Source organism: Brassica napus, chromosome A8 (assembly GCF_020379485.1).
Source record: "Brassica napus cultivar Da-Ae chromosome A8, Da-Ae, whole genome shotgun sequence".
In the NCBI taxonomy this organism is placed as follows: domain Eukaryota; kingdom Viridiplantae; phylum Streptophyta; class Magnoliopsida; order Brassicales; family Brassicaceae; genus Brassica; species Brassica napus.
Window position 1 is genome coordinate 18,199,432 of NC_063441.1, and position 12,369 is coordinate 18,211,800.

At 35.1% G+C, this 12,369-nt stretch overlaps 1 protein-coding gene and 1 long non-coding RNA gene across 2 annotated transcripts; both read left to right on the plus strand.

The window, feature by feature from the left end:
- The first annotated feature begins 1,389 nt into the window (after positions 1 to 1,389).
- LOC106360055 lies at positions 1,390 to 2,595 on the plus strand. Its single transcript, XR_001272683.3, has 2 exons — positions 1,390 to 1,942; positions 2,056 to 2,595. It is a non-coding gene; the product is annotated as an uncharacterized LOC106360055 (long non-coding RNA).
- Positions 2,596 to 8,908: 6,313 nt separating this feature from the next.
- Positions 8,909 to 10,454, plus strand: LOC106361697 (GEM-like protein 1). Its single transcript, XM_013801503.3, has 4 exons — positions 8,909 to 9,227; positions 9,306 to 9,407; positions 9,511 to 9,782; positions 10,083 to 10,454. The coding sequence occupies exons 1-4, from the start codon at positions 9,017 to 9,019 to the stop codon at positions 10,260 to 10,262; spliced, it is 765 nt and encodes a 254-aa protein (XP_013656957.1). The 5' UTR covers positions 8,909 to 9,016; the 3' UTR covers positions 10,263 to 10,454.
- Positions 10,455 to 12,369: the final 1,915 nt, after the last annotated feature.

Here is a 12,369-nt window from a genome sequence, read left to right on the forward strand (position 1 = left end):
ATTGTTGGACCAATTAAACCAAATGGGTTTTAATTAATAATGCGAAAAACAAATGATTGGGCTTGTATATCTAATTATCTATACGCCCAAATAACAATGCTAAGTATGTGATGAGGAACATCTTTGGCATTGTTTAAACAGGTTGGAGAAAGAGGAACGTTTCCCACGCGCGTCGCTGCTGCCGTCTGGCCGGCTTGTCTCGGCGGGGGCGTAGACCCTGGGCCTTGGGTTTTGGATCTGGACTTTGGACAAAGTTAAGATTCATTTCTAAAAACATGAAATTTGTGTTATAAACGACGTATAGTTTATTTAAAAACGACACGAAGTTTATCTATTGAGATGGATCAGAACGAATCCACAAAGAGAGAAACTTGCGGAGAAAGCTGCTCAACGTTCTACTCCGAGATCCTTGAGAGATTTTCCAAAAACGTTTGCAACCGTTTCAAAAAACCGCTCCTCATCTCCTCTTTAAGTATTGCCTTTCATCCTCTTTCATTTCTCACTACCTTCACATCGAAAACCAACAGAGAAGGTCAATAGTTCGAGAGTATTTCGTATAGTTTATAATTCGATAGGGCATTCACGAGTGAAGTGTAAATCGTTTGTTATGGTTGTGTTTTGGGACTAGATAGTCGTACAGTCTCGTTTCATTACGTAACGAATATTTAAAGTTAAAGGAAAGAAATTATATCTCAACTACATATCCGCTTGCGTATCGTTTTTGTATTTATCTTTAGAATCGTCTATTTTTTTAACTTCGCTTTTAAAATTGTTTATGTCAATATGGTTTTCTGGCTTCTACATATATTTGTTCATTTTTATGGTAGTCTCGATATATTACTGAGAAAATTATATGAGGAAACATAGAAGATCTATAGAAAATGCTATTACATAGGAAGATAAAATGGGTATTTAACTCTCCTTCACCAAAGAGTTTTACGGGAGGATCAAGCACTTCCTGACTCTCAAGTGAAGGTAATATTACTAGAGACAATTACCAACTGTTTTCAAATTATAACTATTTCAACGTTGGTATCAAATCCGATTTCTATCATATTTTTTAAACAACGGTATTAAAATGTCAAATGAAGTTCTTTACGGATTTTTTTCTCATTTATTATTCCTATATTTTTCCTGTTATATCTATCGTGGTTTATCGTTTTACTGTCGAGTACTCGTTGTAACCGCATAAGTCTATATTGAACTTCTACTACTTAAGTTGGTGTTTTAAAAAAAAAAAAGATAAGGCGACCGCCATTTTCTTAAGCTAATAAGGATGGCCATTGGCCGTTGATGGCAACTTGTAAATTCGTTTTTTACCCTTCTTATTTTGTTATTTAAAGGAAAAGTTCATGAACATGATAAACTCTATCGTTCCACGTATGTCCCACGAAGGATAAAACGTCACGATACGTAATTTAGAGTTCCCGCAAATATCGGGTCAAGGTTTTTTTATATTAACACCTTCTTATTTTGTTATTTAAAGGAAAAGGTCATAAACATGATAAGTATTAACCGTGGAGTCCACGTATGTCCCACGAAAGATAAAACGTCACAATACCAATACGTCACGGTTTAGTCAGTTTCCATGCCGTGACACAAAATAATATTTGAAATTTAATCCCCGCAGATATCGGAAGAAGTTTTTTTTATATAACCCCTTTCGTCTTGCTCATAACAAACAAGAGAAGGTTAATTAACAGAACAGCGAGCGACAACATAGAAAAAGTTGCATTTTTTTTTCTTAGTTCTTCTTTTTCGTCTTCGATCTGAAACTTTTAGACTTTTTTTTTTTTTTGGTAAAAAACTTTTAGACTTGTTATGGAGAAAATGGTGGATCCGCATCCGGTGGGCTTCAGATTCCATCCGACCGACGAGGAGATCATTGGCTATTACCTCAGGGAAAAAAATATGGATAGCTTCGATCCTTGGGAGTTACCTTGTAAGTCTTACCGACTACTTCACTGTTGTATTGAAACATCGGCTAGTTTTTTTTTTTTTTTTTTTTTGCTAAGTTAGTTTTTGTTTATTTGCTTGTTGTTATTTATTTCTCAGCCCACTCGAGTTCAATAAGGAAGGACGATGTTTGGTATTTCTTCGCTCGTAAAGACAACAAATATGTGCACACAAAAAAAAAAGTAAAGACGACAAATATAACAGAGGAACCCCTTTTTTCAAAAAAAGAAGACAAATATAACAGAGGAGGGAGACAGAGCAGGAAAAAGAGTTCTGGTTTTTGGAAGAAGACCGGAGTTACTGTTAACATGATCAACCCAACAGTCCAACAGCCCATGACAAGAAAGAAGAAGAATTGAGCCATCAACAACGCAAGCCCACAACTCAGCTCCAGACACCAACAGCTAGCAACAGCTCAGCCTTCGCTGAAAACAAGCAGAGTATGGATTCAACAATTAAGTTGGAGGACATTTTGGTCTCCTTGCAGAAAACGACATTTAAACTCTCTGAGTAGAAAGTTCCTTAATATATTCCATTAGGTTAAGCTTGTCCTCTCTGTATAAATAACAAAGGATGTACAAGTTCTTAAGTATAAAAAGAAAAAAAAAATTCTTAAGTAATAAAAATGGAGTTTAAGCTTTGAGTATATCTTCTGTTTCTATTCTCTGTTTACCTTTTGCTTTCAGTTACAACGGATATCATGCGAAAGAGAGAGGGACTCGAGAGAAGATTGGTGAGAAAAGGGTTATAAATGGTGTTTCACTACAACCAAACAGCGGCTTTTACCACCTGAGCCGAAGTGGTATATTGTACATTGTTGGCATATTTAATATTTAACGGACTATATACACGTAAGTTCTCTTCTACAAATTCACCTAATCAGTTACCTAACTAAGACAAGGAGATGAACTGCATATAGTCAGTCCTAGTCCCATGGTTTGACAAAATCAAAGTTGGGGTTTTTGCCAAAACTAACCCACAACTTGATTTTAATCCCAAACCTATACTCAAACTTGAATCAAATGCAAAACTAACCTAAAAGCCTAGTGAAATTACAGCTCAGCCCCTTGTGACCAAACAAAAAAACAGAAGCCATTTTTACGAATATAGCCCCAGTAAATCGTCTGAGTCGTCTGAGATGTTGGAAGTCGTCTGGACGACTGAAGTGTAAGTCGTCTGGTACCAGTTTACTTTAAAAATAATTTATAAATCTTGTAAAAAAATATTTTGATGCTTAAAAAATAAAAATCAAGTAATTATAAACAGTTTTAACTGATATAAATTAAGATATGATAAAATTGATTTGTTTTGAAGATAGATGAGTGGAAGTAGTGAATCATGAAATACTTTGGTTTAGGAGTTTGGCAAACATATGTTGTAGTATTGTATGTATTGTTAGGGTTAGATTTTGGAAAACTAAAATGTTTTTTTCAAAAATTAGTTTTCACTTATATGTGTTTATTTCTGTGTATAGTAAACACTTTTCAAGTTTGATTTAGTTTTATGAAGTGTTTAATTAGATAATTAAGTTTAGGGGTTATGTTTAGGGTGTGGACGACTTATATTTCAGTCGTCTGTTGAATAATTTACCCGGACGACGTATATTTCAGTCGTCCAGACGACTTACTTGTAAGTCGTCTGGAAAGTTTCAGTCGTCTGTTGAATAATTTACCCGGACGACGTATATTTCAGTCGTCCAGACGACTTACTTGTAAGTCGTCTGGAAAGTCTTCTATTTTAGTTTCCCGCTAAAAATATTTAATTTCCCGCTAAAAATATTAAACTCTTCTGGACGACTTACATGTAAGTCGTCTGTTTTAATTTCTTCACCAGACGACTGAAATGTAAGTCGTCCAGGAAGTCGTCTGAGTCAAAAATATTTAATCTAATTGGATTTTTTGTCTCCCTATATAAAGAAAAATTTACACATTCTCTCTCCTCCTCTCAAATGGCTGCAACAAAAATGTAATGTTCATCATTCTAAAACTCTCCAACCTCTCTCTAATCTCTTTGACTTGAAAACACCAAACTTTATATAAATTTTTCAGTTTTGTCTCATGTATTTCTTACTAATCTATCTCTTTTGCAGGTTTTTAATCAAGTGATACTCATCTTCCACTAATTTAGAGGTAGATCTATTAATTTTAGATATGTATTTTTGTGTGTTCTATAAATGTAGATTTATCTAATCTTCCACTCATTTTCTCTATTTTTAAGTCATTTGAACGTTTTTGGATATGCAGGTTTTTCAGATCTGGATTTGATGTGCAGGTTTTTCAGATCTGGAAGACTTCTGGGACGACTTACCTGTTAGTCGTCTGGAAGTCGTCTGGAAGTCGTCTGGAAGTTGTCTGGACTTTCTAAAAGTCGTCTGGACTTCCTGTAAAGTCGTCTGGAAGTCGTCTGAACTTCCTAAAAGTCTTCTGGCAAAGTCGTCTGAACTTCCTGGAAGTCGTCTGGACTTCTTAGAAGTCGTCTGGACTTCTTAAAAGTTGTCTGGTCTTGTCTACTCAAGTGGAATCCAAGCTTGTCTTTGTAGATGAATGATCTATAATAGTTTTGTTTGTGGTCTGTTTTGTGAATTGCATGTATACTCTTTTAGTTGTGAATTTTTTGTAAAATCAGTAATAATGTTTTCCAAGATGTATTAAATGTGCTAACAATGTGTTTACACATTTACAAATCAATGAAATAATAGACTTCAGTAGCCTTTTTCTTATCTTTGGATCTCTCATATGCAATAATAAACTCCAATGGCCTTTTTCTCATCATAATAAACAAGAATGTTGGTAAGAGATGGAAACAAACAATAGTAACTAGTCAAAGCATATCATATTTTTTATAAGTTTGCATTGAAAAACTTAGTCAAATTTAGTAAAACTAAGGAAGAGAACATATTTTGTAAATATGAGTTTTACATATCTTGAAGTTACTTATCACTCTTAAAAATACAAGTTATTCAAAAACTAATGTAGAAGACTTAAAAACTAGTGGAGAAGACGCGGACGACTTCAATCTAAGTTGTCTAGACGACTAAACTATATGTCGTCTGGTCAACGCAGAGGTTATTTTTGCAATTGACTTTGAAATCTGTTATTTCGGACGACTGAAAGTTAAGTCGTCTACTATTGTTTGGTTAAAAAAAAACTCCAAAAAAGCTAGACGACTTACATTTCAGTCGTCAGAGGTTAGTTTTGCATTTGACTGGATTATTTCAGAAGTTTGACTTTTTGGACGACTTACATTTCAGTCGTCTAGTGAAAATTAAAATAATAATATTTTTTTAAAAGTAGACGACTTAAAGTTAAGTCGTCATAGGTTAGTTTTGCAATTGAAAAAAAAAACTTCAAGATTTAATTATATACAGACGACTTATAATTCAGTCGTCCACGAGACGACTGAAATGTAAGTCGTCCAGGATTTACGAGGTTTGACCAGAATCTCGGAAAAAAGTCCTGGACGACTTACAATTAAGTCGTCTGGTGGACGACTGAATTATAAGTCGTCTGTGTATAATTAAATCTTGAAGTTTTTTTTTTCAATTGCAAAACTAACCTATGACGACTTAACTTTAAGTCGTCTACTTTTAAAAAATATTATTATTTTAATTTTTGCCAGACGACTGAAATGTAAGTCGTCTGGGGAAGTCAAACTTCTGAAATTATCCAGTCAAATGCAAAAGTAACCTATGACGACTGAAATGTAAGTCGTCTAGGTTCTTTCGAATTTTTTTTGAAACCAAACAATAGTAGACGACTTAACTTTCAGTCGTCTCAGGTTACAGATTTCAAAGTCAATTGCAAAAATAACCTCTGCGTTGACCAGACGACTTCCAGGTAAGTCGTCTACAGCCAGACGACTGAAAGGTAAGTCGTCTACAGCCAGACGACTTCCCAAGTAAGTCGTCTGACGAACAGATCTGGAAAAAAACTCGATGTCATACCTTAAATTGGTGAGATAAGTTCCTTAGCATACATAAGGCTTCTCCAAGCCCACAGAATCACAAACGAAAGTCACCCACCCATAATCGTTAGCTTCTATGACTCTATGAACCATAAAAATTTTAGAATCAAAATCTTGGGTTTTTTTAGCTCATTGTTGAGAGAAAGTGAGAGATATGTTGTGTTTAGTTCACAAGAATGGAAAAAGAAGAAGGGTAAATCGATTTTGGGAGCATTAAGAGCTTCAAATTGGTTGTTCATGGTGGTTGTGGTATTGATGACAATGACAATCTTGTAATTACTTGAAGATGATGAGGGTGAGAGAGTAAAAATGTCATTTTCGAAAAAAAAAGAAAAAAAAAATTGATGGCATTTTCGTAAATTATTTGAACTTGTGGGGTGAATAGGGCAAAACCAATTTTCAAAAAAAAGGGAGGTTAGTTTTGTGTTTGACTTTAAGTTGTAGGTCAATTTTGCAAAAATCCCATCAAAGTTTCTGGTTTAGTTAACCATGCTTATTCCTTTTTATGTTTTGTTAAGGTTAATTATATTTCAAAAATCAAACGAACTTTACAGACTACGGATCAAATTATGTCACATGTTTCTTCTTCTCATACGTACACAGCTGATAATTAACCATCTAGCTTAATATTGTGTATTCTCCATATCTTCAACTAACTTCTTCATACAATTGTTTCTAAGATAAAGCCGCTACCATCTATTGTACACGCATGTAATTAATAGTTTGCATAGGCAGAACAAATCAAGGAACGGTCAAATCATTAATTAAATATCACAAGTAAAACGAAAACATAAGAGAATCATTTAGTGTCATAAAATTTAAGTGTCATTGAGAAGAAAAGAAAAGGTGCAACAGCGAATGAAGCGCTGATTTAGAAGGACACAAGAGTCCCAGTGTGGTTTGGGAAAACACTAATATTGTATATACCGATGTTGCTACAAAGTCCATAACGACCTCTAAAGTCACCACCCACAATTCCTTCAAACAAAACTTCTCTCATAATGTTTCTCCTCGGATTTAAATATAGAATATAAAGCGATTCATTCTCGGTAGAGGTAAAAACAAGCTCACCAGCAGCAGTAACACCGTTTAAACATAGACCAGCAAGTATATGAAGACAGCATTCTTCATGCAACCATTCGTCTCCAGTTGAATCATTCAAAATATATAGATCAACGTTAGGGTCATATGTCCTTTTATGAACTAAGGCTAGCCTTCCCTCATAAAGTATCATATGACACGGCATTTTATAAAAACCTTCCAGAATTTTGATAAGATTGAAGTTTTCATATTTGACATCAAAGCTCATTATTATACGATGACCATCAGTATCAAAAGCTTCGTAATACAGAATCCGATTGAAGCATCGCCCATATCCTCCTATACTTGAGAAATGCATCGGGCAACGTCCTTTGGTTATTATTCTCCATGATTCTTGAGCTCCCAATGTAAGAACCCGTGGCTGGTCGGTATATTCATTTCTCGACATGAACAATACTTTGTGTTTACCTTCCAAAGGATCGTAGCCCAAATAAGAACGGTATCCCGAACAAGGCGAACCTTTAACCGAGATTGTTTCTTGGGGTTGTGGTAAGGTTAAAACCCTTCTCAAGGTTGGGGGTTCCATACTACAAGATCCTTTAATAAAATCAAGCCCTGGACGCTCTCGGATAGTGTAATAACCGAATATTTTGGGGTTGTCATCTGATAACTGTGGTACGGAGGATATGACCCGTCTCCATTCTGGTTTTGAGGAAAGGAGAAAACGAAGTGCTTCTCTAGAAGTGTGTGCTTCTCTAGATGTGTGAAGGTGAGCAGAAGACGCGGAGGCTGTGAAGAGGACCGAGACGCGAAGGAGGTGATAAAACTCGGAAGTGTGATGAAAGAAGACCAGAGCTTGGATACACAAAGAAATCTTGCGATCGATTTCGCAGGAAGTCTTGAGAGTACATCCAAGGTTAGATCAAGAGGAATATTGTCTACTTGACATCTATCCTCCTTATCATCTTGTGTTACTCTATGGATCTCTTTTGTCTTCTTATCCTCTTGTTCTTCCATGGCCGATTGCTCAACAATGAAAAGATTAAAAACCCTAATTCCTTCCTCCAAATATATATCCCACTTTTGTATTTTAAAACTAAAATTAAAATAAGTAATATTTTAGTTAAAAGTATTTCAAACTACTTTTTTCTATTTTCTTACTTGTTTATATTTTATGTCAAAAGAATATTTTTTTGTAAATATTTACTCATATTTAGTTATGCATAGCCAAAGTACTACGTTTTCTATTGTTTTGTTGATGTAGTTATAAAAGGATGGGAATTATGTTGTATTTCAATCAAGTTAATTGATATTAAAGAAAATTTTAAGCATATTTCTATATTTCTCTTCAAAATATTTTAATAGCTATTTTATTCTAATATATTTGGAAAGTAACATTTACATATAAAAACATTTACAAATAGAGGGAAAATTAACATTTGTTTATATATAGAAAATAATGTTTTATATTCTAAAAGAATAAACTGGATATTATTTCATTTTTGTAGAATTTCTCTATTTAAAATATATATAAATGGCCCGAAGATGATATGAGGTTAAAAACAAATTGTTGACAGTCCGATACATGATACACTGGCTGTGAAAAAAAAGACTAGGAATTTGATTGGTAGATGATGTAGATTTAACCTTTTAGCTTTAGAATTTACGCCGTAAATTTTATGACTATAAATGTAGATTTAATTCTTGAAAATTTGTTTTTGAAACACTAAATAAAATCTGTACAAAAATGAATTTATAAAACCAACTTATTTCATTTTAAAATTTGGGTCATAGCTTTAGATTTTAAACTAAAGCATGATTTGATAACTAAATTAGTTGTCAAAAAAAAAAAAAAAACTGTGCAAAGCACTTATATCACCTACCAATCATCATAAAATATTTATACAAACGATTAAAAATGCCAACGTAACACCGGCCGACATTTTAAATTATTTGTAGTTTGTGAGATTCGAACCGGTTCCTCTTTACTTAACCAAAAAGAAAAGAAGAAAAACAATATAGATCGTATCGAAAGAAGAAGAAGAAGAATCAAAGCATGAGTGGGCATGAAGAGAATCACGATGGCAGCCGGATCTCCACTCCCGCCTCCTCGGATCCCAAAGCTGCTCCTCACTCCTCCGACTACGCTCCTTACCCTAAGCTCGATCCCAACGACGTCACTCCTCCTCCTCCAATCTCCGGCGGTACCGCCACCACCATGCCGCCGGAGTTCAATCCTTACGTCTCTCCTTCCCCTGTCCCCAAGAGTAAGTTACTTTGCATCACCAGATCTCGCATCCCATCGAATCTATGTTTAATTGATTGATTGAGTGATTGGGGGGCAGATACGATGGACTCTGTGAAGGATACGCTCGGGAAATGGGGGAAGATGGCTGCTGACGCCACCAAGAAGGCTCAAGATCTCTCCGGAAACGTTTGGCAGCACTGTAAGCTCCCTCATGAATCTAGTCTATGCTTGTTTGACTGGATATGAGGAACTAATGTTGTATAGATATGGATATTATATGATTTTGTTCCTTGTGTTCTCAGTGAAAACAGGTCCAAGTGTGGCTGATGCTGCTGTTTCGCGTATTGCTCAGGGGACGAAGATACTTGCGGAAGGTGGATATGAGAAGGTCTTCAAGCAGACGTTTGAGTGCTTTCCCGATGAGCAGCTTCGCAAGACCTACGCTTGCTACTTGTCTACATCTGCTGGTCCTGTGATGGGTGTTATGTATCTTTCCACGCACAAGCTTGCGTTCTGTAGTGACAATCCTCTTTCCTACAAAGAAGGTGATCAGACCAAGTGGAGTTATTACGAGGTGCTTTTTGGTCTTTTTCTTGCTTTTTGATTCTATAACAAAGTTTCTTGTCATTTTTAATTAAATCTTATAGGATTCCTGATAAAACTAGAGGAGAGATTGAATATAAGGTTTAAGGGCTGTCAAACCCCCAAAGATGAGCTGAAACACCATCCAACCAAGCTGTGAACTTGTTTATAAAATGATCTCTGCATGCTTGTTTTATCAACCAAAACAGATTTTTGAGAACCTTAGACTCTATTATTTCTCATCATTCTTAGTGGAGTCTGTGAGTGATGATTTTTATCTGATATTGGATAGGTGGTACTTCCGGTGAACCAGCTGAAGGCAGTGAACCCGTCAACAAGCAGAGTGAACACATCTGAGAAGTATATACAGGTGATTTCTGTCGACAACCACGAGTTCTGGTTTATGGGGTTTGTGACTTATGATAGCGCCGTGAAGAGCCTTCAGGAAGCTGTGCAGTCGCATGCTCCATGAGGGTCCACCGGTGTTAGTTGTATTGTGCATTACATATATGGAACAGTGTGCGTGGCGTGTACTTGATACCATTTCACTTTGTGTTGTACATTTTACTCTCCTGGTGATACCATAAAACATTGCTTCTGCTCATTTGCTTTTGTATGATTAAATTATTGTTTATTTACAAAATAAACCTACTGAATCTTTTTATCTAGTTGGATTAAATAAACCCATTGAATCTTTATCTAGTTCGATTTATATCAGTGATGGTTCTTGATATTAAGGCAATAATGATGTTTTTTCGCCAATGGCAAATTTGTGCAACACTTCTCATAAGAACAGGAATAATGCATGATACAGGCAAGATAGCTCAATAGTGAACAAAGATCTTTCTCGTGACTGGTAATTGGACCTTATTGTAAATATAATAAATTACGGGGTGAAATGTTTGAGCCTGTTAAAGAGTGAGGACTTTCTGTGTTATTTATCAATACTTTCCACAGCCTCCTTAGGGCTTGTATAAAAAGGGGGCCGCCGCTTCAGGAGCAGAGCAACATCAACAACAAGTACTTGATACACATTCTTATTTTTTCTGTTTCATGTTTCTGGTTTTGCAATATAGACGCTATAGTTCCCAATGATCGAATAACCTTACTTTATAGTTTCAGCCTTGTCTGAATATATCAGTGTAGAACAAAACTCAGTTTGTCTGAGGGAACTAGATTCGTCTATGTTTGTTTTTCTTCATTTTTACATAGTTTGAGTTTTTAGTTTCACAATCTGGTTCTTTCCTTTTTCTTTTTGGTTTGGTACTCAATGATGATTCGAGAAAATCTCTATAACAAGTTTCAGCCTTGTCTGAGCTAATCAATGTTGATAAGTTCTTCGATTCTGAGGGAAAACTCATATATATATATTTTTTTTATCAATGTTGATAATCAGCGTTATTTGGTTAAAATATGATTTTTGTGTCCCAACAAATTTCGGCTCAAGCAAGTGTTTTTAGTTGTTTATTATTATGGATTGATGAATCAAATCATGATTGCTGAGTGAAGTCGTCTCCTCTGTCTTGAGAAACAGATGGCTAGAAGTCTCTCAACGATGGTAGATCCATTTACATTTAAATAAACATTTGGAATACTGAACCACTTAGCGGTTTCTTGTATCTCTGAGCCATAAAGGAACCTTGGAAGATGACCTCATTAAAGGCCAAAACGGCTGATGCTCATACATTAGCGGTCATGACGATATCTGGTGCTCTACACAACCTGAATCCCGACACTACACAGTTGACTGTATTCAGAACAGATGGACTTTTGTCTTTTGCTGGGCTTAGTCGATCTTTGTTATTGGGCCAGAATGATAATCGTCTCCTACTTTTTTTCTTAATAATGATTCCCTTTTCACTTAATTTGCAAAAGCTTCCGTTAAGTATGTTTAATGGAGAGTTTTTAAAGGTGGATTTCATAATGGAATATAAAAATCTATTTCTTAACTTTTAATTAAAAAACTAAGAATTCTACTCTAAGAATTTTTCATTAAACATGCTATTAGTTTTCAGCTATAGGATAAGCCACGAAACGCAAACCTCCACTATGCATTATATCTCGAAATTCGGTTGAATCAAACAAGTTCAATGTATTGAGAACTATTGAACTATAATGAACGTATGGTGTGAGATTTGGACTACAGTGACAAATTAGCTAATATTTAAGATATCTGAAGTTACTCAACGCCATAGCTCCTTGTCGTCTTATTATTAGCTCACCAACAAACTACGTAGGTCGTTTGGATTTTCATATTAAAGTTGTTAGCATATAAACTGTGACCCATGCATGCCTACCTAACTTTAAGATTTAGCATTTGGAATTATTCTTGTGTTAAATGAACATAGTCAATATTGCAATATCTAGATATTTGATGGGTTGTCTGTCCATCTCCGTCTAATTTCTGCTTTGAAGTGTTTTATTTGAAATATATCTACATTAGGTATGTGTTTTGAAAAACGTTTTGTCATAAATCATTGCATGCATGCCCACTATATCATGTCATGTCCAAATAGTAAATACTCAAATATTTGATCCATAATACATAAACATGACTCTTTTTTTTTTGATCAAAAACA

What these genes read in the sequence shown, in the direction of transcription:
- LOC106361697 (XM_013801503.3), top strand. Translation starts at nt 9,017, where the DNA reads ATGAGTGGGCATGAAGAGAATCACGATGGCAGCCGGATCTCCACTCCC. An exon ending in TCCTTCCCCTGTCCCCAAGA is followed by an intron (nt 9,228 to 9,305) that starts GTAAGTTACTTT and finishes ATTGGGGGGCAG; the next exon opens with ATACGATGGACTCTGTGAAG. An exon ending in CCAAGTGGAGTTATTACGAG is followed by an intron (nt 9,783 to 10,082) that starts GTGCTTTTTGGT and finishes GATATTGGATAG; the next exon opens with GTGGTACTTCCGGTGAACCA.